The following is a 23,073-nucleotide window of genomic DNA, read 5'->3' on the forward strand; positions in this document are numbered from 1 at the left end:
TGTGTGTGTGTGTGTGTGTGTGTGTGTTAAGTGTCTGAGGCTGAACCAAACTCGAGTCCTCCTGATGCCGGGGCCAGCGCTTTACTCACTGTGCCACCTAGCTGCCCTGACTATAGTTCTTATCTGAAAACTTACCTTTAAAAGAAGTATCTTTCAAGTACAGACACTGGCAAGTATGAGAGTGGGTTGTCAGCAGCAAAAATTCATCATATATTGCATATGACATGATATTTGATGCAACCTACAAAGTGGAGAGTAAACCAAGGGGGAGAAAGTCAGCATTTTGCCTATACTCAAAGCTATGATCAATGGATCAATTTTAAAAATTAGCCTAGATACCTCAATGTCATTAATGAAAAAGCGACACCTGTCGGTCAACCCCAAGATGCATTCCTACAAAAAGAAAAGAAAATGAAGATTGTAAGGTCCACCCTAATTTTTCATTAGTGACAGTACAAGGACTATAGAAGATACCATCTCTACTAGAGAGCTCAGTTGAATATTTTCATGTCTTAAAAAAATGCCAAGTTTTTTTCCACTGCCCATTTTTTCCTTAGTTCAAAAGATGAATTTTGTTGAGTCAATCTGATATGCAATTTCTCTCCTCACATGTTCCCTCCCAACACAATTTTTAGAAGAAACTGGGGGTTGCTTTGCTTGCTGTGAGGAAGAATTTCTCCAAAGGTTGATCATAAGAATTGAAGAGGTACAAATCACTAGAAAGTAAAAATAGGATTAATTAAAGATACATTAAGAAAAGTTAAACTGATCTGGGTTCAGAGGCTCCACTTGGAGTAAGCCAGGAGATTTAAGGAAAATGTATTCCCGTTCAGAGAAGCTGAATTCTTTGTTTTCTTGGTCAGTAACAGCTACAGCCTAGGATAATTTACCTTCACTTTATTTTACTAGCAAAAATACACTTATCAACATTTCCATAACAAACTATTTTGATCATCATTGATACTATAACTACCATATTTGGCCTCTAACTTCTTAGCACCTGGTATACTACAGGAAGAAATAAACATGGTAAGAATGGAAAGAGCAACTGAACTAGGATATAGGAGAAATCATTACTAGAAATGACAGGATCCTGAAAACATTAAAGAATAGATTCTCAAAATATCTGAAAGACGAAGGTAATGAATACCTGGAGGCAGAAGTATGGATGCTAACAGAAATGAAAACAGGCAATTAAACGGATATCAGCATCTAAGGAACCATATGCTAAATCTTTGAGAATGATCTATATACCTATCAAAGATATATGTGATAAAAATATTACAGAGGAAAAGGCTAGCTTCTGAGAAAGATCATCTAGAAATGATCACACCTTCATGGTCACATAACTGACTAAATGGTACAGAAAACACAAGACTCAACTGTGCTTATAGTTGGCTCATCATTTCAAAACGCAGCCTTTAGAGTTCTCTTCTAACAGTCTGCCTCCCATGTGTACTTTAATATTCTACAAGATTCCTTCAGAGCTGCGACACAAACACTGTGATGGTTCTGATGATCAAAACAAAAAAAAAAATGGGAAGGCACAAGTTCACTACGGGCATCTGCACTGTCATGAAGAATGGCTACCAGAGTTTAAACATAAGAAGTTGCTGTCTGCAGATAGCATTTTGGCAATTATATCAAGTTCCAGAATATTAAAGTTTCCTTAAAGTTAACAACTCAAAGGAATTAGGTCTAATAACCCTCACCAGAAAAAAAATTGATTAAGACTGTTTATTGTCTAAACCATGATATGCAGTTGGACAGATAGCCCATCAAAGCTGGCCTATCAGGACATATATTTTGTACACTCAATGAAAATACAAAATAAGCTTGGCCCAGAATTAAATGAGAAAGAGAGAGCAGGCTGGTTTGTATTTGGAAAATTAAATTACCCTTTCAACTACTCAAGTTTCTCTCTGAAACAAAAACTAAACTTTTTAATACTAAAAGCCTTTCGATGACGCTACATGACTAGGAATACCATGATCTCTAAAGAACCAAAATCATGGATCATTCAAAGAGCAATGCAGAGACATATGGTGGGCACAAATAAGGCTGCAGAATATTACCAATACTGAAATGCACATAAGAAACAATGTAAGAGATATAATCAGAGATTAATGGCTTGATGAGGTTGTGGGCCAGTCAGAAAGCAAAAATGAATTATATCAGGTGGCTAGCCTTTGTGCTGCACTGGTATCCACATGTTTAAAAAACATGGATGGGGGCAGCTAGGTGACACAGTGAAAAGAGCACTGGCCCTTAAGTCAGAAGGATCCGAGTTCAAATCAGACTTTAGACACTTGACACCCTTACTAGCTGTGTGACCTTGGGCAAGACACTTAACTCCAATTGCCTTGCCTTTCCCTTCAAAAAGAAAAGAAAAACATGGATGAAGGCTCCTAGGATGTTGAGTGGAACATAGGGGAAATTTATGGGAAAAATATGGGGCAAGTCAGACAGGCTAAGAAAGTGTGGATAGGCGGAAATCTGCACCATTAGAGGAAACACCTACACTGATAACAGCAATGACTGACTGAAGCATATTCAAATATATAGTAATAGTACTCTATATGGGAAGGATGTAAATTTTTGTCATGGTTACCAGAATATTCCACATTTAAAAGGTACAATAACATGTTATATAAACAGCTTTTCCTAATATTCTGCACTGAATCTGAACAATGATTATCTTTCCATTCAATTCTATAAAACTCAAAAATTGAGTACACAATAAATCTGCCATTGAATTTTTTGTGCAACAGGGATGTACACTTGCACAATAAGTTTTAGATTCCACCTCCATGCACTCAAAGAATGAATAAGAAGCATTTATTAAACTCTTTCTATATCTATGCCAAGCACACAGAAGTCAGATGCATAGGGTGATTCATTTCTAGCATAGCATTCTCTCTTGGAGAAGTTCTCTCCCAGGATCACTTACTTCACCACCTATCACAGCCAGTGTAGTCTGCGTGCATGGATAGGGAAACTGGACAGCAAAACCACTACGATCCTTCCATGTTTCAGTAACAGGAGTTGGAGATTCTACAAATATATACAAAAAGATTTCTTCTTTAATTTTGTTACTTTTAAAGAAACAATAGCACAAGTTTTAAGGCACTTAACATCAGGTAATGTGGGACAATATTGGCATAGTATAGCAAGTCATTTATACCCTCCAAAACACACAAAAGGAGGAATGATACAGTTAATGACATAAATAACATTTTAAAAGGCAAGAACTCAAACCCTGAAAAAGGCCCAATGAAATGTTACACTTTTCTAAAAGACTGATAGAAAAATGATACAGTAAATAGAGAGAAGTTTCAGCCATGGTTATAAATAATGTAGCATTAAATTCTTTACTGGCACACCCTGAGCTAAACTCTTCCATTTAAATTTGTCAGGAAAATGCATAAAATTTATAATGTAGAATTTTGATACTTACCCCAAAGGTATTTGAGTATCTGTCCATCAGCTAATTGTAGTGCCACTGACTTAGTTTTGGGATTATAACACAGACTGATCACAACTCCATCCACAGTCACTGATGAGCTAACAGAAATTACAGAGGAACAAATGTTTATTTAACAGATTTCCTGGTTTTAGCAAGGAAAGGAATATGAGAGGCAGTTTCCACATGGCATGACTATTTCTATTTCCATATAGAGGCAAGCATGGTACAGTGGAATAAAGCCCTGGCCTAGAGCAAGAAAACCTGGACTGAAGTCCAACCGACATCCCTTACAAATCCTATGGCCTTGGGGAAGTAACAGCATCTCTGCATTTTGGTTTCCTCACCAGTAAAATACTAATGCTTGTACTACCTACTTGACAGCTGTGAGAGAAGCACTTTATAAAATGTAAAGTGCTATGTAAATTTAATATATTTTATTACTGCTATTATATGTCTTGCTTTCTATGTGTCTATATGAGATAATTTCAAATATTTTTTTAAATGGCATGTTTCTGACAGTTCTACCTAAAAATATTTAATTCCACCTGATGAGATGGCATGAGTCAGCATGCTGACTGAGAACTATGCTTTTATAGTAGTACACTACTTTCTTGGTCACAAAAGCTTTTGTTAGAACACAAATATAAAAAGTCTTACTTGGTTCAATGTACAAAATCCATGATAACAGAATCTAAGATATCTTGAATTTATCCACCTTCCTTCCACTCCTTGCACAGGATATCATTACTATTCATCTGAACTACTGCTACTTTACCAGTCTTTTGACTCCAGACCTCTTAACAGTCCAATCCATCTTACATACAGTAATGCCAGACTGATCACTGCAGAGTTCTGATCAAATCACTCCCCAGCTCAAAAACTTTCAATGGTGAAACTTTATTCTCTACAGAGTAAAATTTTAAGTTCCTTAGCCCGTCATTCAAAGTCTTCAATGATTGTCTCTAACCACCTTTTCTATCTTAGATCACACTATTCCAAGTCACACAGATTATAGGATAGTAAAACTAGCCTATCTGGCATTCTCTGAACTCACCCAGTCCTTTTCTGCCTCAAAACCTGTGCTCATCCATCCCTCTGCCTGGAGGAGAATGCTAATTATTTCCTTACTCCCATTCCCAACATTTCCCTGTTTATATTCTACTCATCCTCAAACTAGTGTTTTCTTGTTTTCTCTTATCTCCAGAAAGGGAACTGAGTTCTCTCTTCTTCTGAAATCTCATAGCTTCCTTTTTTATTCCTCACATATATTTATCAGGCTCTTCTTTGTATATCTGTCCCTGTCTCATTTCTCCTATAAGATTTTCAAGCATATATCACTGAATTTTGTATTACCAATGTATTATCAAGTGACATTCAATTCAATAAGTATTTGTTCAAACATCATAATTCCATTTTGTTATTAATGAATCAAAAACATCCAAAAATTTCTAATACCTGATATTCAGACATCCACTTTTGTCCTCTGTTTCGGAAGAGGCTACAGTCAAATGGTGAACAACAGAGCATGGGCCAGTCTGACCATGACTGATAGCCAAGAAAGTATCTTCTTGGATCCAAGTGAGAAGGCACAAATTCAAGGGATTTACTTCCTGATCTTCTCTATTCTCAAACTGAATTCTGTTCGAAATATTCAAGAAATTAAACACATAAGTAAAGTTTTAAAGGCAAACTGAAATTTTTTGTATGTAATCTATAAACTACTTTTGCAATTTTAATTGTTCAATGTAAATTTAAAGTAATCTTTAAAGTTTAAAACTTATTTTATTAAACACTTTTATGCTCTGGGCAGCTAAAATGTCTTAAATGTATTTTCATTTGTACATGAGTATATGTTACGTTCTTAGAATTCACAACACTGTAAATACATTATTTAGGAGATAAAAAACTGTTAAATCTTGCCACCCTATTTCCTTGCTCAGAACTCCTTGCTATCGATTTCATGACAAAGTATCAAAGCATTAAGATGTGCAGTGGAATAGGCAATTGATACAAATTATGATGTATACAGAATAAACTATTCAGGTTTCTTGGCAACTATATTGCTCTTTGATTATATTAAGGTCCAGTGGAGAGATTTCTGGACCTAGAGTCAGGAAGACTTGAGTTCAAATTTGACCTCAGTTAACCTTGAACAAGTCACTTAAGTCACTATGCCCAGTTTTCATAATTGTAAAAAAGTAATAATAGCATCTATTTCCCAAAGGCATTTGAGGATAAAATGATATACTTGTAAAGATCTTTGCAAACCTTAAAGTGCTATATAAATTCTAGTTGTTGTTGTTATTCTAATATAAAGATAATCATGGACAAAAATTAATGATGACCCATTTCCCAAAAAGAAAAGATAATTTGCAAATTAGTGTCTTTTGTTTTGGTTTGAACTTGTGATTTCTTCTATGCAATGAAATCCTGATGTGGAAATTCCATGTACAAGTCAAAATGGGGCCATCAAAAGTCAAATAACTTGCTTATGGTCATACAGCTAGCAATTGTCAGAAGCAAGATTTAAACCCGGGCCTTTCTGGATCAAAGGCTGGGCCTGTCTCCACTATGCCAGTTTTGATGCATGCAAAAGCCAAATAGAAAGGGATCCCAGAAGCATATTAACTAGAAAACCACAATGAACATTATCTATATCATAATATATTTTTATTTATTTTGTTAAACACTTCCCAATTATATTTTAATCTGGTGGGTAGCACTCAGGAGGGGCTTAGAGTTTGACACCTCTGCCGTATGCCACTTATCTCTAAAAGTAATGTATTATCCTTCATGTAAAACAAGGTGACTTTTAATTACTTTTTAAAAAATAATTATTTTAATTAATTAAAACCTAATAGAGGTTGAGCTTAAATTACAGATCAGTAATAAACTTTGTATTTCAACAGTATTTCTGAATTTCATATGAGCATGAGAAGGGTAAGAGAACAAGCACAAATCTGGAGTAAAGGTTTGCCAGAAAGGCCATGTAGATGCACAAAAGGCAGTTATATGTTGGAAAGGAGCCTACTAAATTAATTTCCTCTATACTGGGGCTAACTTTTTTGTGTCTCAGACCCCTTTTCACAATGATGCTTTTAAATGTATAACACAAAATACACAGGATTACAAAAGAAACCAATTATACTGAAATATATTTATCAAAATATATATTTTAAAAAAAATTCAAATTCTCAGACCCTTGGTTAACTGCTCTACATGATACAGTGAAGTAAATACTGTTGAAATTAGTCAGACATTCATATTTCTATTATAATTTCTGTATTTCAGTTAAGTGAACCTTTAGTTCAATTGGCAGAAGTGTTACTGAGTAGACAACATACAAATTATACATACAATACTTTGCACTTTTATAGTACTTTAATATACATTATCTTATTTTGCATATTTGAAATAACGTGGGAACAGTTTCAAGGCAAACTAAGAAAGAGTAAAAGAAGGTAGATCAAATTTTTGAGTGCTCAAAGTATTTCATTTTCAGAACTCAAGTACTCAGTCTATGCACCTTTATTCCCTTCTAGGAATCTCGAGAAAAGAAACCCATACGTGAAGGGGTAGCAGATAGTATCACCAAAAGGAGGAATGCAAGGATAAGGGTAGATAGCTTGGACCAAGAAGTTTTTGAAATAATTAATAAACATTTATTTTTTTCAAAGGTGACTTAAGTCAGGTTCTATCCCTCTCCAGACTACAGCACCACATCATAAAAAAAAAAAAATTACCTACTTGTATATTTTTTCCAGGTGAGGGGTTGTAACAGAAACCTTAAATCCATTTCCCCCCACAGCTCCTATTTTCACTGTGGGGTCTAAATCTGTAGTACCACCTAGAAAACACATATAATTATTATCAACATCATCATACACAAAGACTACAACTCACTACAATTTTTCCTTCATTACCACCAAACTGCTTGACAAATGCATTACGACACAGTAAGGAGTGAATGTCAAGGGTACACCATCTTCCTTTCCCATACACAGATACTGATCCAGAACAGAATAACGTCTTATTTATTTTTAGAATGACTGATCATTCTTTAAAAGCAGATTAAAGTGGAGACCACAGCTTCATTATTTTTATTGAAGAAACAAACACACAGAAGCTGATTTACCTAAGTTACCTATGACTCTTCCACATTATTTCTCATTTCTATAACACATATTAAGGAAGTGGAGAGCTGAAGCAGGGAGAGGGGGAAGGGTAGGAAGTACCAGCTGAAAGAATAATGACCAAAGGTTTTTCAAAAATTTAGTCCTCACAGCACAAGTCTTTTGTAAAATAACTATATAAATCACAAATAAAACAAAAATCGAATTTACTGTATCAGAAAGCATCAAATTTTACTTATTGATAAAATGTTTTGACACAGAAGATGCTACCCAACATTTGAACTGTCCTCACAAAGCGTAACCCCTCCCCAATTGAAGCAAAATTGCTCAATAGTGACTGTAACTCAGGGTACAAGTATCATATAAAATTTATATTTTGGTTTTAATAAAGAAGGAATCCTATAGCTACTGTATATCCCCCAGGTCCAACCATACTTTAGATAGCCACTCTTCAAGCTTAAGATGCTCTGTAAGAATTATTTATAAGCCAACAGAAACGTAAAGTAACCCTTAGTCCAATTTAATATCAAAATACACTCCAAAGGCAGCATTAAATTTTTTTATATGCTAACATACAACACTAGACTTCATTTTTTTTTTGGATGAAGGCCAAAAGGTTAGGATAAAACAAGGAAAAATAAAAGCCTATATATTTAAAACAAAAACCAAACCAAAACAAAACACGCATACCAGATCTATAGACAAAAATCTGGTTATTGGCATCAAGAACAGCAAGGTCACTGCTTTTTTTAGGATGTGCACAGAACATGACTTGGTTCACGGGATGTGGAAGATGCAACTCGTAGGTACACAGAGGCGGAGGCACCACAGAATGTTGAAAGGCTGTCACCAACACCTTGTCTTCAATTAAAACACAAATCAGTACATAAAGGGTTAGCTACAATGATGTTTTTATTTAAAAGTAGGCATTGATATAACATTGCATAACTAGAGATGACAGTAGCATATTTCCATTAATTTTCCTTTAAAAGCTATCTTACTTTTTCTGTCTCTGCAACAAACAAATATAAAATGAAAGAAAATCATAATAACAGGCTTATAGGCTATGGGGGAATGACTATTAGCTTTACTAGATGAGGAGACACAAAGAGCACTCAAATATACGCCGTTTTTATTGGAAGGGTTTCTCCTTCCTCAGGGATAGCCAAGAACTGCTGAGGTGGTCAGCAATATCTAAAAGACTATGGAGGACAGAACAGACACATCAGGAGCAGAAATGGGAAAATGGCCAGATTTCCAAAAAATGAAGGAAGGTTTATTGTCTGTAAAGTATAAGCCATTGGGCTTATCGGGCAAAACTCTAGAACAGTGATAGTAAACTCAAATAGAAAGGGGGGAGGTGTGCTAACATGGGAAGCACACCAACTTCACTTTCTTGAATTTACTTTTTGTTATAAGTTTAGTTGCAAACCATTTCCCTCCTTCCCCACAATAGAGAAAGCTACCATTTGACACAGATATCTATCTAACCTCCCTATCTATAAAAAATGCTACGCATACTTCCATTTGATACTTCTTTCTCTGGAGGAAGATATCATCTTCCTTAACAGGTCATTTATACTTGATCTGAGTACTCATAACACTCAGAATAGCTTAGTCATTAATAGTTATTCTCAAATGATATTGCTGTTACTGTATACAATGTTCTCTTGGTTCTGTTCATTCACTCTTCATTATTTCATGCAAGTCTTTCCATGTTTTTTCTCTCTCTCTTTTTTTTTTTTTTAAAAGCAATTGGGGTTAAGTAACTTGCTCAAGGTTACATGGCCAGTTATTTCTGGGGGTGGTGCTGAGTATCTGAGCCCGGATTTGATCCAGGTCATCCCAACACTGGAGCCGGTGCTCTTACCCGCTGAGCCACCTGGCCACCCCTAAGCAATTGGGGTTAAGTAACTTGCTCAAGGTTACACGGCTAGGTGCTTCTGGGTGGGTGCTAAGTGTCTGAGCCCGGATTTGATCCCCAGTTCATCCTGACACTGGAGCCGGTGCTCTTACTTGCTGTGCTACCTGGCCGCCCCTCCATGTTTTTTCTAAAATCAATCAACTCATCATTTCTTACAACATAGAGGTATTGCATCACAATTATATACCACAATTTGTTCAGTCACTCCCACCAACTGATGGGTATCTCCTCAATTTCTAGTTCTTTGCCACCACAAATAGAGCTGCTATAAATAGTTTAGAACACAGAGGTTCTTTTCCTTTTTCCATGATCATGTTGGGAAGCAGACCCTAACAGTGGTATTTCTGGGTCAAAGGGTCAACACAGCTTTATAAGCCTTTGGGCATAATTTTAGATCGTTCTCCAAAATAGTTGGATCAGTTCACAGTTCTACCAACAGTATATTAGTGTCCCAATTTTCCCACATCTCTGCCAACATTTGTCATTTTCCCCTATCATTTTAGCCACTGTGATAAGTATGAGATGATCTCAAAATTGCTTTAATCTGCATTTCTCTAATCAATAATGATTTAGAGAATTTTTTCATAAGACTACACATCACTTTGATTTCTCCATCAAAAAACTGCCTATTTATATCCTCTCGTCATTTATCAATTGGGGAACGATTCACATTCTTGTAAATTTGAGAAACTTCTTTATATATCTGAGATATGAGACCTTTATCTAAGAAACTGTTTATAAAATATCCCCCCTCAATTTTCTGCTTTCCTTCTAATCTTGGCTGCACTGTTTTTATTTATACAAACCCTTAATTTACGTAACCAAAATTAGCCATTTTACATCTCACAATGCTCTCTCCCTCTTATTTATTCATAAATTTTCTTCCTATCCTTAAGTCTGATAGGAAATATATTCTATGTTCCTGATATCTCCCTTTATATTTATGTCATGTATCCATTTTAACTTTATCTTGGTAAATGGTGTAAGATACTGGTCTATACCTAGCTTCTGCCAAAACTGTCATACCGAGCTTTTAAAAATCACCTATTAACATTACATATGTTGTAATTTATTAAATATTTCCCAATTACTGGTTGTGACAACCCAGTGTGTTTCAGACTTCTACTCTAGAAAATATTAGGAAAGAGATGCCTCTTGATAAAGGACACACATAAGAAAACAATGATCACAAAGATCCAGAGTGGCTCCTTTGAGCCCAAGTCATGACAGACTTTGCAAGAAGCTTTTCCCAGACCTCCTTTCCCCGGGTGCCTTCCCTTTGAGATCATCTCCAATTGACCCTTGTATATAGCTGTTTTCATGTGGGCTCTTCCTGATTAGACTTACCTCCATCAATGACAGCCACACTTGCTAGGTCACATGCATTCTCTCCAGTGCTCCGGTCAGTACTCCAATGCCAGTCATAGCAGAGGTAATGCCATCCTTGACAGAGGATATGTAATCTGTATGGAGTTACTGGGTCCCAGGTCAGAGACACAATCTTACTCTTTTTACAATTACTGAAGTGTAGATTTTGTTTAAGGTACCAGTGATAGTTTCCAACTGTCCACAGCTGAACTATGGGAGAAAATAAAAGGGGTATTATAAGCTATACAGATTTAACTAGAAACATTAAACTTCCTATCATTTGCAAGAGTATGAAAGTATAGGTAGTGACAGATCTTTAGCCATTTGACCCAAAAAAGCAAGAAACTGACAACTAGAGTAGAATACAGTCAGAAGTCACAGTGCTAATAGTTTTGCTTAACTAATTTTTTTTTTTTGTTAAAAGGGACAGTTCATTTGGGGGGAAAGGGAAATAAGAGATGATAATTTCTTTAAAAGACTGGTTCCTATGGAAGGAAAATGTCAGGTATCAATAAGGGGAATCATAGAGATGCTTATTTTTTATCCTGGATTTGAATTTCATGGTAACAGGGATTCAGAGAAAGAAATAATCCTAAGGCAACAATGTGCTCTTTCTTGGAGGGTTGTTCACAGAGTAACAGAGTTACAGAAGATATCTCAGCAAAATTCGACAAATAGCTCTTAAAAATAATATACACACACACACACACACACACACACACACACACACACATTTCAATTTGCAAGTTCAATACCAAAGAGGTTTTTATTCTAGGTACTTGGCCTGAAATTAAGGTACATGCCAAGATAGTGGTCTTTGGTCATATTCTTATACTCAGTAGTAAGCTGACCGAGAAACTTAGATTAGCAACAAGAATCCTTTGAGAAAAAAAATTACATATTAAATTATTAAAGCAGTTAAATATCATCATGTTGAATCATGTTAATGAACAAGGGACAGTCTGGCATAGCAGAGAAAAAGCCAGCCTCAAAGCTAGAAGACCTTGGCTTACTCAGGTTCTGCATCTGAAAACATACAAACTGTGTGACCTTAGGTAAGGGTGGTGATGGTGGGAACAAGCATTCATTTATCTTTATTTTGAATTTTGTTTTCGGTTCCATATTCTTTCCCTCTCCTCCCCATTGAAATGATAAGGAAAAAAACCCATTATATATGTAGTCAGGAAGGAAGGAAGGAAGAGAGGAAGGGAAGGAGAAAGAAAAGAAGCAAAGGAGGGAGGGAAGCAGAGAGGTAGGGAAACAGAGAAAGAGGGAGGAAGAAAGGAAGAAGGGAGGGGGGAAAGCTTCAGTCTGCCCTCAGTCTGGAAGTGGATAGGTGCTTCATCATGAATGCTTTGGAATAGTGGTTGGTCGCTGTGTTGATCAGTTATTTAATAAGTCTTTCAAAACTGACTATTCTTACATTATTGCTGTTACACTGTTCTCCTAGTTCTGCTCATTTTAGTTTGCTTCAGTTCAGACAAGTTTTCCCAGGCTTTTCTGAAACCATTCTTTTCATCATTTCTTACAAGATAGTAATACGTGATCTCATTCATATACAGTAACATGTTCAGTCATTCCCCAATTAATGGACATTCTCTGTTTCCAATTCTCTACCACCACAAAAAAAAAAACCAACAAACCCTACTGTAACTATTTTTGCATGTATAGGTACTTTTGCTTTCTGTGATCTTTGGGGTACAGATTTAGTACCAGCATCACTGAGTCAAACATGCACGGTATAATAACTTTTGGGGCATAGTTCCAGATTGCTTTCTAGAATGACTGCACTGGTTCACAGCTCCACCAAAAACGTATTAATGTGTCTATTTTCTCTCTCTCTCTCTCTTTTTTTTTTTTTTACCAAAAGCAGCATTTTATTGATGGATATATGAGAAATAAAATATACATAGTTTCCCAAAAATTGGGAAAATACAATTTTGAAATGTCAGTTTCAGTTTAGCAACTTCTCTCTAGTTAAGTTTTAACAAAATTACAGAAGACAAATTAAAACTAAAATTTAACATGTGCACACTTACAATTTGTATTCTAAGAGATTTCACTTATATGTTAGAACAGAAGAGTAGTATTTAATTATTTAGTTATATATATAATTTAGTTATATATTCCTTATGCAAAATTTAACACTACATTAATGATTTTTTGAAAAATACAGTCTAGAAATTCCTATTACTGCTATAACTCTCCATTTAGCAAATGAAGCTAGTTTTCTCCAGACAGCAGTTTCTTTTTCTACAGGAGTTCACCCTGGGCTTAGTCAAACAGTTGGACCCATAATCTGCCTCAGGCAGCACTAACCTTATACAGGAAGTCACATTCTCTTTAATGCAAGAAAACCTGGCTGAAATGGTTATTCTTTTGGTCTTGTTTGGTATAAACAGTGAAGTTTTCCATCCAACCCCCCAACTTGAATAGTAAACAATATTAATTAAGTAATAAACTCAAGACAGTTAAACTTTTTATAATGAGATGTAATAGTTTCACTAGACTGTTTACTATAAGCATATCAAATTTTTTTGATATAGAGAATTCTTGAATTTTTCATCTTTAACAATTGTATTTTCAATTAAAACCACAAAGGCAAGTTTTAATTAATAAATCAATGATTAATATGCAAGAAAGTAGTGTGTCAATTTTCCCATATCCCCTTTAGCACTTGTCATTTTCCTTTTTTTTGTTATAATAAACAATCTCCTGGGTATGAGGTGATACCTCAGAGTTTTTAAATTTGTATTTCTCCAGTTATTAGTAACTGAAGGGCATTTTTTTCCATATGGCTATTGATAGCTCAGTGACAGCCTTAAGGTCTCCCTCTGAAAACTGTCCCTTCATATCCTTTGACCATTTATAAATTGCTCTTATTCTTGCATGTTTGGATCAGTTCCCTATAAGACAGCTCTTACTTTATGTAAATTCACATTATGCAAATTCAACTTTATGTGAAGAATTCTGAAGGAAATCCACAATCCAAAAAAATCCTATATTAACTTTATTACACAGTACCATGCTCTCTAACTCCTCTCAGCCTGGCACTCCACAGTCTCCCACTACCTCACCAAAAAAACCCAAAACAAACAAACAAAAAAGCCACCCCCCAAAAAAACCTCCAAGTGAAAGCAGAAGAATAGGGGCAGAGAAGCCCCCTACCCATGCCAGCTGCCAGATTGGTGGCAAGCTTGAAACCTCTGTGCTGAGACAGGAGACTTTTGCCCCACCAGGCCCATCTGCCACATGTCTGTCTTCTGTTCATCAGTGCTCAAGTATTACATGGACTCTCCTATCTGTGTCTATGTTTGGCCCCCTCATAGCTGCCTCTCAAGTGTTCTTTGTGTCACTGAATCATGTCCTGGCCCTCTCCAACAACCAGCTCACCCCCTTTCTTGCCTCCCTACATCCCTCCAATCCCCATGTCCACGGGCAAATTCGTTTTACATAAAAAACTGCTTTACAGAGAGGTCTGCAGAAGAGTTCAATTATGTAAAGCAAGAACTGTCTGTATACATATACATGCATAATTATTAAAGACAAACAAAATAAGTAAATGGTAGAAGAGACTAGGAGCACTGTGAAGTCCCTGAATAAAAAAAAAAGAAATCTGTTATTCCTACCATTCTCATATTTTTATCCATACTCAGAATGAGTAAAGCTGTGACTCTACACCTTCTTACCATAGGATGCTGGGCCTGCATTCTCTTCAAAGTTAAGGTCTTCAAGCCAAAGTGCGAGGACTGTAGAATCTGAATTCCATAGTAGCTCATTTACCTAGTAAGAAAGATTCTGCTGTTACTGTACTATAGTCGTTACTGACTTTGCATTCAAGTTTCCAAAACCCAAAGACTCAGTGACACTGGAAATATTTCTGCTCCTTTGCACAAATCAAGTGCTCCAAGAACCTCATAGGCTGCTTAGTTGACAAGAGCTCAAATAATACCTCAGTGGTGACTACATTGCTTTCAAAGGTGGTGTCTGATTTTGCTGGTGATTAGTTTTGGTAATGAGATGATTATCTTGTAAAATTAACAATAAAACACAACAAATTTCTCTCTCTACCCAGACTCCATTTTCCAATACAGTTCATTCATTTCCAATATAGTTTTATTTCAGAGAAACTTAAGGGTGATATGAAAGAGTACATATCACATTTCAACAACTCATCTCTCTCTGCTTGAGTAACAAAACCATTAACATCCAAAAGGGGGAAAAATCAATTCAAACAAACACATTCAATTTGACATTTATTCAATGCCTATGTTCAATACGAATCATGTTGAAGAGTTCAGAGAAAAGAATGTCTGCATGCATCTGTCTCTATCTTTTTAAAGTATAAAATTCAGAGCTTCAGTTGAAGAAACTGCATCCCACATATGGTCCCATGTATCTCACAAGCTAAACTTTTCAAGTTTGCTTAAACCACATAGCGTTGATGAGTCCAACCTCAAGATTAATTCCCAAGAAAAGCCAACTAACCTACTAAACACCTGCTTATTCATAAAGTTTGCATTTTAACCAGTTGGCAAGCATTCATTAAGCATGTACCATGTGGCAGGTAAGACAAGCAGGTAGGACAGCCAGATGGCACAGTGGATAGAGCCCTGGGCCTGGTGTCAGAAAGACCAGAGTTCAAATATGATCTCAGACATTTACTAGCTGGGTGATCCTGGGCAAGCCATTTAACCCCTGCTTGCATAAGACCAGAGAAGGAAATGGCAAATAATTCTAGTATCTTTGCCAAGGAAACCTTGGGGACAGTTAGTCCACAAGGTCACAAAGAGTTAGACATAACAGAACAAACATATGTCAGGCACCGAAGTACAAGGAATAAAACAATGCCTACTGCAAGGTGCTTACATTCTAATGGGGGAGACAACAATTACTTATATGAATATGTACAGCATAAATATAAAGTGAACAAATACAAAGTAGTTGGGTACAAAGTAGTCTGAGAAGAAGGGGGGTCCTCGCCGTTAGGGGGATCAGGAAAGACTTTATGCAGAAGATAGTACTTGATCTTGGCCACAGGGAGAGAGAGATTTTAAAGAGGAAGTGAATAGTCAAGTTTAGCTCAGTTATTGGCACATAGTAGGCCTTAACTAAATACTTATTGACTTGACTTGCTAAAGGTATAATAAATAGTCAGTACAAAGGCAACTAAGTCCTGAGATGAAGAAATGGAGGTAACCACCAAAAAAGCAGCTATGCTCGTTATACAGTCTATCTTTATCAGCCATAAGCATGATTCTTTCTATGAGGAAGTGTTCATAATATTCAAAGGAAAGGATTCTGAATATTCAACAAATATTTAATAGACATCCAAATGAATTCCAAAAGCAACTCCATCTACCAAGCCACGATATCAGACCCATTAAAAAGGGCAAAAATTAAAATTCTCCCTCTCAACACAACAGAGGACATATCTTATTTTTTAAATTTACTTTGCAAAAACCATTTCTCTTTTGTAAAGAAAAGATTCATGAACTGTATCACATAAAGAAAGTGCTTAATAAATGACTGCTGAATGAAATGACAGCTATTACTGACTTATCTTCCAGAATTCATGTTTTGCAGTGGCTAGGTAGCACAGTGAATAGAACACCAGCCCTGGAGTCAGGAGGACCTGAGCTCAAATCCGGCCTCAGACACTTACCTAGCCATGTGACCTTGGGCAAGTCACTTAACCCCAACTGCCCTCCAAAAAGCAAAAAAAAAGAATTCATGTTTTTATTAATAATTATTTAATTAATATAAGTTAATAAGACTTCTTTTATACCAAAGACAATCATAACGCTTTCCTATAGCTATAAAAAGCTTGCTCAACATGGTAAGCTCAATACTGATTAATCATGTACCTACTTACTTACCTTTACCTGACCTTTCTGGAAAGGAAGTATAAAATCTCCATGAAGAAGTCCATTTTTTTCAAAAAACACAACATCATGCTGGTTAGGTTTATTCTGTGTAGATGCAATCAAACTACCAGAAGGCCTTAAAGCAAACCAAAAAATCATTATAGTAAAGCCAAGAGATTTTTTTTCAATAGCAAATAGAGTAGAAGTAAAAAGGGTCCCCACTTATTGGGTAACTACTGAACAAACTGTAGTATATAAATATAATGAAATGTTATTTCACTGTAAGAAATTCCAAAGGTAAACAATGTAGAGACAGTAAAGAATTCAGATCAAGAACAAAATAAGCAGAACTGGATAATGATTTACACAATAAGAACAAAAAGGGAAAACAACATTAAATGGCATCATAACTCTTATCAATGCAGCAAACCATCACAACTTCAGAGGACAGTGTAACATGCTTTTCTCTTCTTGAGAGGGACAATGAACTACATGTATGGAATGAGACATCCTTTATCAGATATGGTAGGCTTTTTTTTCTTTATTGTATTTTGTTAAGAGAGGGTACTATTTCAGAGATCAGTGGGGTGAAAGGAAGTGATATTAATGCTTAAAATTTCTATAAAAATATCCATATTAGATTACTTCATTTTTTAAGTCATGGACCCAAAACATTCCCCATCTCTTTTACAACCATTAAAGATTTATCACTCTTAAATAATACACTCCCTAGATTTCCAAACAAGTGGAAGTTACATTCATTCCTTAGGACTTTTACAAGTCCTTAAAAAAATTAGCTTGGAATTTTCCTTGTTTCAATTGCTCCTTCCTATGAGAATTTCCATATTCATTAATAGAAAAAGAGGATTGCACGTAAAATTGTGAATCTCTTATTATAAATTACCTGCTTTTCCTTTTAACATAATACATTCAAGTAACTGAAGGCTGTATGGATGTTTTAGTTTATTTGAAGAATAATTTGAATATTTGAAGAAGTCAAAACTGCTTTCCAGAATGGTTGGACCAATTCAAAGCTATTTGTTCTGTGCTCCTAATAGCATCTACATCAGTATATCAATGTGCTTTTTGTTACCCCCATTCCCACTATCCCCACCTTTTGTTGTTATTGGATGTGAAGTAAAACCTCAAGCTTGTCTTCTTTTGCATTTGTCTTATTAGTAACATGGAACATCCTTTCCTTTGGCTAACAGTCTGCAAGTCTTCCTTTTGAAAACTGTACATTGATATCTTTTGACCATTTCTACATTTGAGTCATATATTCTTGTTAGCTCCTATAAATTTTGGATATCTAACTCTTAACAGAGATAAATGATAAAAAGATTTTCTTCTCAGTGGATCACTTCCTTTCTTATCATAATTGCATTAATTTTATTCATGTCAAATCTTTTCAATTTTATGTCATCAAAATAAAATCATTGATCTTGAATCCACTCTGCTGTTTAATGAAATATTCTCACTCTTTCTTGTGAAAAGTTTACATGGCATAAAACAAAACAGAATTGTGCAATTCTATGTTATGTGATAAGAGTATGACCAAAACTATATAGTTTAAAAATAAATCTTTTACAGAAGATGGTTCAATTCTCTACTTAAGTATGCTTCACAGAATGAGGTTAAATAAGAATGTCAAACACAAATAGAAACAGAAGCCATTAACCAAACATAATGATATGTGTTGGCCACGTTAGAAAAACACATAGTATTATTTTTGTTCTACTGTATTTTTATTTTGTTAAATGTTTCTCAATTACATTTCAATCTGTTCTGTTTGACACCTCTGAGGTAAAGTGGCCAGAACTAAAATATATGCTGCTCCTTCTATTGTCATCTAAGAAGCAAGGCAGCAGAAACAAATTCTGGATAGCTAGAAGTCCAAATGTTACCATATTATGGGTAAAATAAGTTAAGACTTACGTGGCTTTTTAAGGTCTGCAAAGTATTTCACATAAAATACAAAAGCTTAAAGCTGCACTGATACTTCTGGAATGCCTGGAACAACATCAATTGATGGTACTTCTAAAGAGCTATTTCATGACCAGGAATTAGACTGTTTAGAGAACTTACATAAAAGAGATTAAAGTATACAAAGAGATGAAATAGCAAACATAAATATCTTTTTCAAGACTCATTTCTGATAGAGAACTGATAATCAAAAGCAAGTCTCTGACCTTTACCCAAATGAAATCTACAAATAACAGTGAGGTCAGACCTTATCAAAAACAAACTACAAAGAATACATAAAAATCTAGCAGCACTGCAAGTCTACATGGCACTTCTACGGAGTTTTAATAGAGCCCAGAAAAAGAAATGTCAAGGTTTTAAAGTAATCATGAGCTAGCAAACAAAGTAATATATTTCTCCACTTACTTCCATGCCAATGCTTGTCCTAATCCTGCAACAGGCTCACTGGTTGACTGTAAAACAAGTTCTCTGTTCCATACTCTGATTTTGCGAGCCCCTATAAAGTAAATGGTTTGAAAAAGAATGAATCAATATTTAAAGAAGAATGGAATGGGGGCAGAGGAAAACCAAAGAAATGAAGGGAAGCTACAAATTATTGTCAATTCAGCAACTTTTTGAGGAATTCCTACATAAATGAAAAGTTCAATATTAACTGCCATATGTAAATTTACACACAAATATATTCAATTTTCTGCTAGATCCTTAAGCCTGTTAGAATTTAGAGTCTATCCCATGTTGTACCACTTTTATTTCTGGACTGGTCCAAATTTTGTATTGAAAAGAAAAACTGAGTTAAAAAAAAGAGCAGAATCTTCCCAAGAATTGGATGATGACATGAACATTGTGTCTTTAGGACAAATATTAAGAAGAGAGAGGAAACAAGCTTCTGATATTAAATTATTGAGAAATTAAAATCTACTTATTTGTAACTTAAGGGAAATAAGCCAGGGAATTGGGGAAAAGTACCTGTTTTTCTGAGTTACCATACTTTATGAGGGTGTCTGCCAAAATAATAAACGGGGAGGGCAGCCTTGAAACCATGTCGTGTAAGATAACACTTGAAGGAAAATTCTTGAGAGTAAAAGTATTACATTACTCATCTGGGTATCCTTCACAGTGCCAAGTAGTGTTTTATATATAGCAGCTGCTCAATAAATAACTGCTGAATGAATCAATCATTATTTAACCTGGTAAAGAGAGGCCTTGGGGGAGAAGTGACAGCCCTTCAAATATATTAAATAAGATCATGTAGCACAAAGATCGGACATTGTTATCTCCAGAGGGAAGAACTAGGTCCAATCGGTGGAATATAGAGGAAAGGTTTTGGCTTCTTTTTTTAGGAAGCATTCTAATAATCAGAGCTGCCTAAAAATAGAACAGGCTGCCTTGAAAAGCAGTAAGCTCCTAACACTGGAAACAGTCAAAGAGAATTTAGATGACCAAAATGAAAGGTGCTGCAGAAAGGGTCCTTCATTAAGAGTTTGGAACAAATGACCTCTTGATTCTCCTTCCATCAATTAGATTCTATAATTCTTTAGCATTTATAAATGTATCCCTGACATTTATAATTAGAAAAAATTATTGCAAAATGAAATGAGAGATAATTTCTTGAACTTATTAATTAACTTAAATTTTAAAAAGAATACTTAGGGAAGCAGTTCATCTCCATACCTGTCTCTGGGCAAACAGCACTCACAGCAAAAAACTGCCCATCTCCTCTCCAGGTAACCTGGGGTCTATGATCATCCCAGGGCAAAGCAGGCTGCTCATTCTGAGTGGAGGAGAGAAAAAGTGAAACAAAAAACATCATCTAGATAACTGAAACAATGTATGTCCCCTATAAAATGGTCTCTGGTTATTAAAAATAAAATATTTTGTATGTAGAATAAAACCCTAACTGCCTGGAGGTCAACTATTATCTTGATCCTTCAGGCTTCTATAACTAGTATATACTTAGAAGTTGTGGGGCTCTGTAAAAGTAAGCAAACAAAACCCCAAATACTTCTTTGGCAATGAATCGGCAGTCCCCGAACATCTAATAATAATGGAACAACACTGAGAAGACTCTTGGAATTGAAGATTATATTCAATGAGTCATAATAATATTTAATAACTTTTACTTATGCAGCATTATAAAGCATTTTATGCAAAAGCATTTTACATATATCATCTCATTTGTTTCTCAAGTAATCCTGTGAGGTAGGTGCTATTATTATCCTCATTTTACTGATGAAGAAATAGTCTAAGAGAGGTTAAGTGACTTGTCCAGGATCACACAATTAGTAAGCATCTGAGGTGGGGTACAAACTCAAGTCTCCAACTCCACATCCAATATTCTAGCCACTGTGACCAACTGCCTCCCACAGCAAGTCAATTTACTGACTCAGTAGCACTTTGTGGTGACTGGTGGCATCTGTCAACAGCCATTTTTTTTAAATAGAAAAGAAAGCAAAGGAGAAGAAACAAGAAACAGGAAAAAAAGAAGGCAGTTGCCATCAAGAGCAATGAGAGCAGAGATCAGAAGGAATAACCAAGTCAACAAGCAACTCCAGCACCGGAAGAAATAACATGAAATGAGCAGACAGGAAATAAAAGTTTATGGCTTCTGGAATATTTTGTGCACGACCTTCTGTATCGCTATACAGTAACCCTTGATGGCACGGGACACTTCTATTCTGAATTTGGGAGGTGGGAGGGACTAAAAAGGCACCTGTGCTTTACTAAGAAACTCTGAAGACCTTCCTTGCAGAAAATTTACCAACAAATACCGTTTAACAATAGGGGTAATGGGGACAGGATACACTAAGTCAAAATACAGTAGAATACTTTAATCTATAATTATTGTATAAAAAAGCAAATAGTAAAAAGAAGCTGGTTACATCACAGAAACAATACTATAAGATTTAATTTGTGTTAAAAAGGTTGCATTAACCTTAAAATATAAAATGGACACCTGTACATGATTTGAAAAAGAGAAGCACAAGAAAAAGTTGATATTAGCTAAGATATTGTGAATACCCATGGATTAGAATGCATAGTTTGTTAAAATTTTCTTTGTAGATTCTGAGTCACCTTAATATAGAGTAGTACCATATAACATGTTAACTAAATTAGACAACTTAAACCGACTTGTACTTTAGTGGTTTTCAAAGAAAAAAAAATCTTAAGGTAAGCCTACTTCTAGTCCAATGTTTATTGAAAAACAAAAATATTTTATGAACAGTCAGATAAGCTGTGTCTATTTTCTGAAGGGTGCCACTAGCACTTCAAACTAAGACAAGGTCAGACATAGCAGATAAAAAATATTCAACAAATTATATGGTCAAAGAATTATGTGTTTTTTTCCAGATAACTCATGTGAGTATAATCAATTTTGCAATGATGGTAAAACTTGTCTACTTCTACCTAGTAAGATATTAGTAAATTATGTGTGTCTCACATTTAAGAAGATTGCTTTTGCCTGAGCTGATACAAAAGCTATAAAAAAATTAAACTTCACTGAAAATTGAAAAATTCATTACCATAAAGGCATTATACATTTACTTCTTGCATACAGAACAACTAATACACAAACAGTCACACTGTTTTTAACGGCTTTGCGTACTTTTAGTGAAAGATCATTTTAGGACCAAGGGCTTACTTTAAGCAAGGGGAACAGTTCATTGCTAAAGACACTTAAAAGATTTCCTTCTAAAGAAGTAGAGTGTTTCTTTTTTTTTTCCTTAATAGTACTTTTTCCAGTTACATGTAAAGATAGTTTACAACATTCATTTTTATAAAATTTCAAGTTCCAAATTTTTCTCCCTCCTTCCCAAGATAGCAAGCATCTGATATCAGTTTTACATTCATAATCAAGTTAAACATACTTCCACATTAGTCATGTTGTGAAAGAAGAGTCAGAAAATGGAAAAACACAAGAAAAAACAAAAACAAGTTAAAAGAGTATGCTTCAATCTGCATTCAGACTCCACAGTTTTCTCTGGATGTGGTTAGCATTTTTCATCACGTCTTCTTTTAGAATTGTCTTGGATCACAGTATTGATGAAAAGAGCTGAGTCTATCATAGGTAATCAACACACGATGTTGTTGTTGCTGTGTACAATGTGCTAGTCCTATTCACATCACGAAGCACCAGTTCATGTCAATTTTTCCAGGTTTTCCTGAAATCTGACTGCTCATCATGTTGTATTTTACTATTTTCTTTTTCCCCAGTTTCACATAAAAATGATTTGCAACATTCATTTTTGAAACTTTGAGCTCCAAATTCTCTCCCTTCCTCTCTCCACACCCTCCCTCCACAACCTCCCTCACTGTAAGCAGTTCGATATAGAT

The 23,073-nt window shown here is 35.3% G+C and overlaps 1 protein-coding gene across 1 annotated transcript in view; it reads right to left on the reverse strand.

The window, feature by feature from the left end:
- The window catches only part of ELP1 (elongator acetyltransferase complex subunit 1), a 77,808-nt gene that overhangs the window by 38,034 nt on the left and 16,701 nt on the right, over positions 1-23,073 (reverse strand). Inside the window, exons 7-18 of the mRNA XM_069105943.1 lie at positions 20,413-20,512; positions 19,147-19,237; positions 16,771-16,894; positions 14,581-14,674; positions 10,871-11,101; positions 8,290-8,460; positions 7,214-7,313; positions 4,922-5,104; positions 3,458-3,564; positions 2,951-3,054; positions 340-393; positions 136-241 (exon numbers count right to left, since the gene is read on the reverse strand). Coding sequence (XP_068962044.1) covers positions 136-241; positions 340-393; positions 2,951-3,054; positions 3,458-3,564; positions 4,922-5,104; positions 7,214-7,313; positions 8,290-8,460; positions 10,871-11,101; positions 14,581-14,674; positions 16,771-16,894; positions 19,147-19,237; positions 20,413-20,512 — 1,465 coding nt within the window. The remainder of the gene's footprint in view (positions 1-135; positions 242-339; positions 394-2,950; positions 3,055-3,457; positions 3,565-4,921; positions 5,105-7,213; positions 7,314-8,289; positions 8,461-10,870; positions 11,102-14,580; positions 14,675-16,770; positions 16,895-19,146; positions 19,238-20,412; positions 20,513-23,073) is intronic.

The sequence above is a fragment of the Petaurus breviceps genome, unplaced genomic scaffold (assembly GCF_028583685.1).
Source record: "Petaurus breviceps papuanus isolate PSGF00001 unplaced genomic scaffold, PetGlider_PUasm1.0 138, whole genome shotgun sequence".
NCBI classification, from domain to species: Eukaryota; Metazoa; Chordata; class Mammalia; order Diprotodontia; family Petauridae; genus Petaurus; species Petaurus breviceps.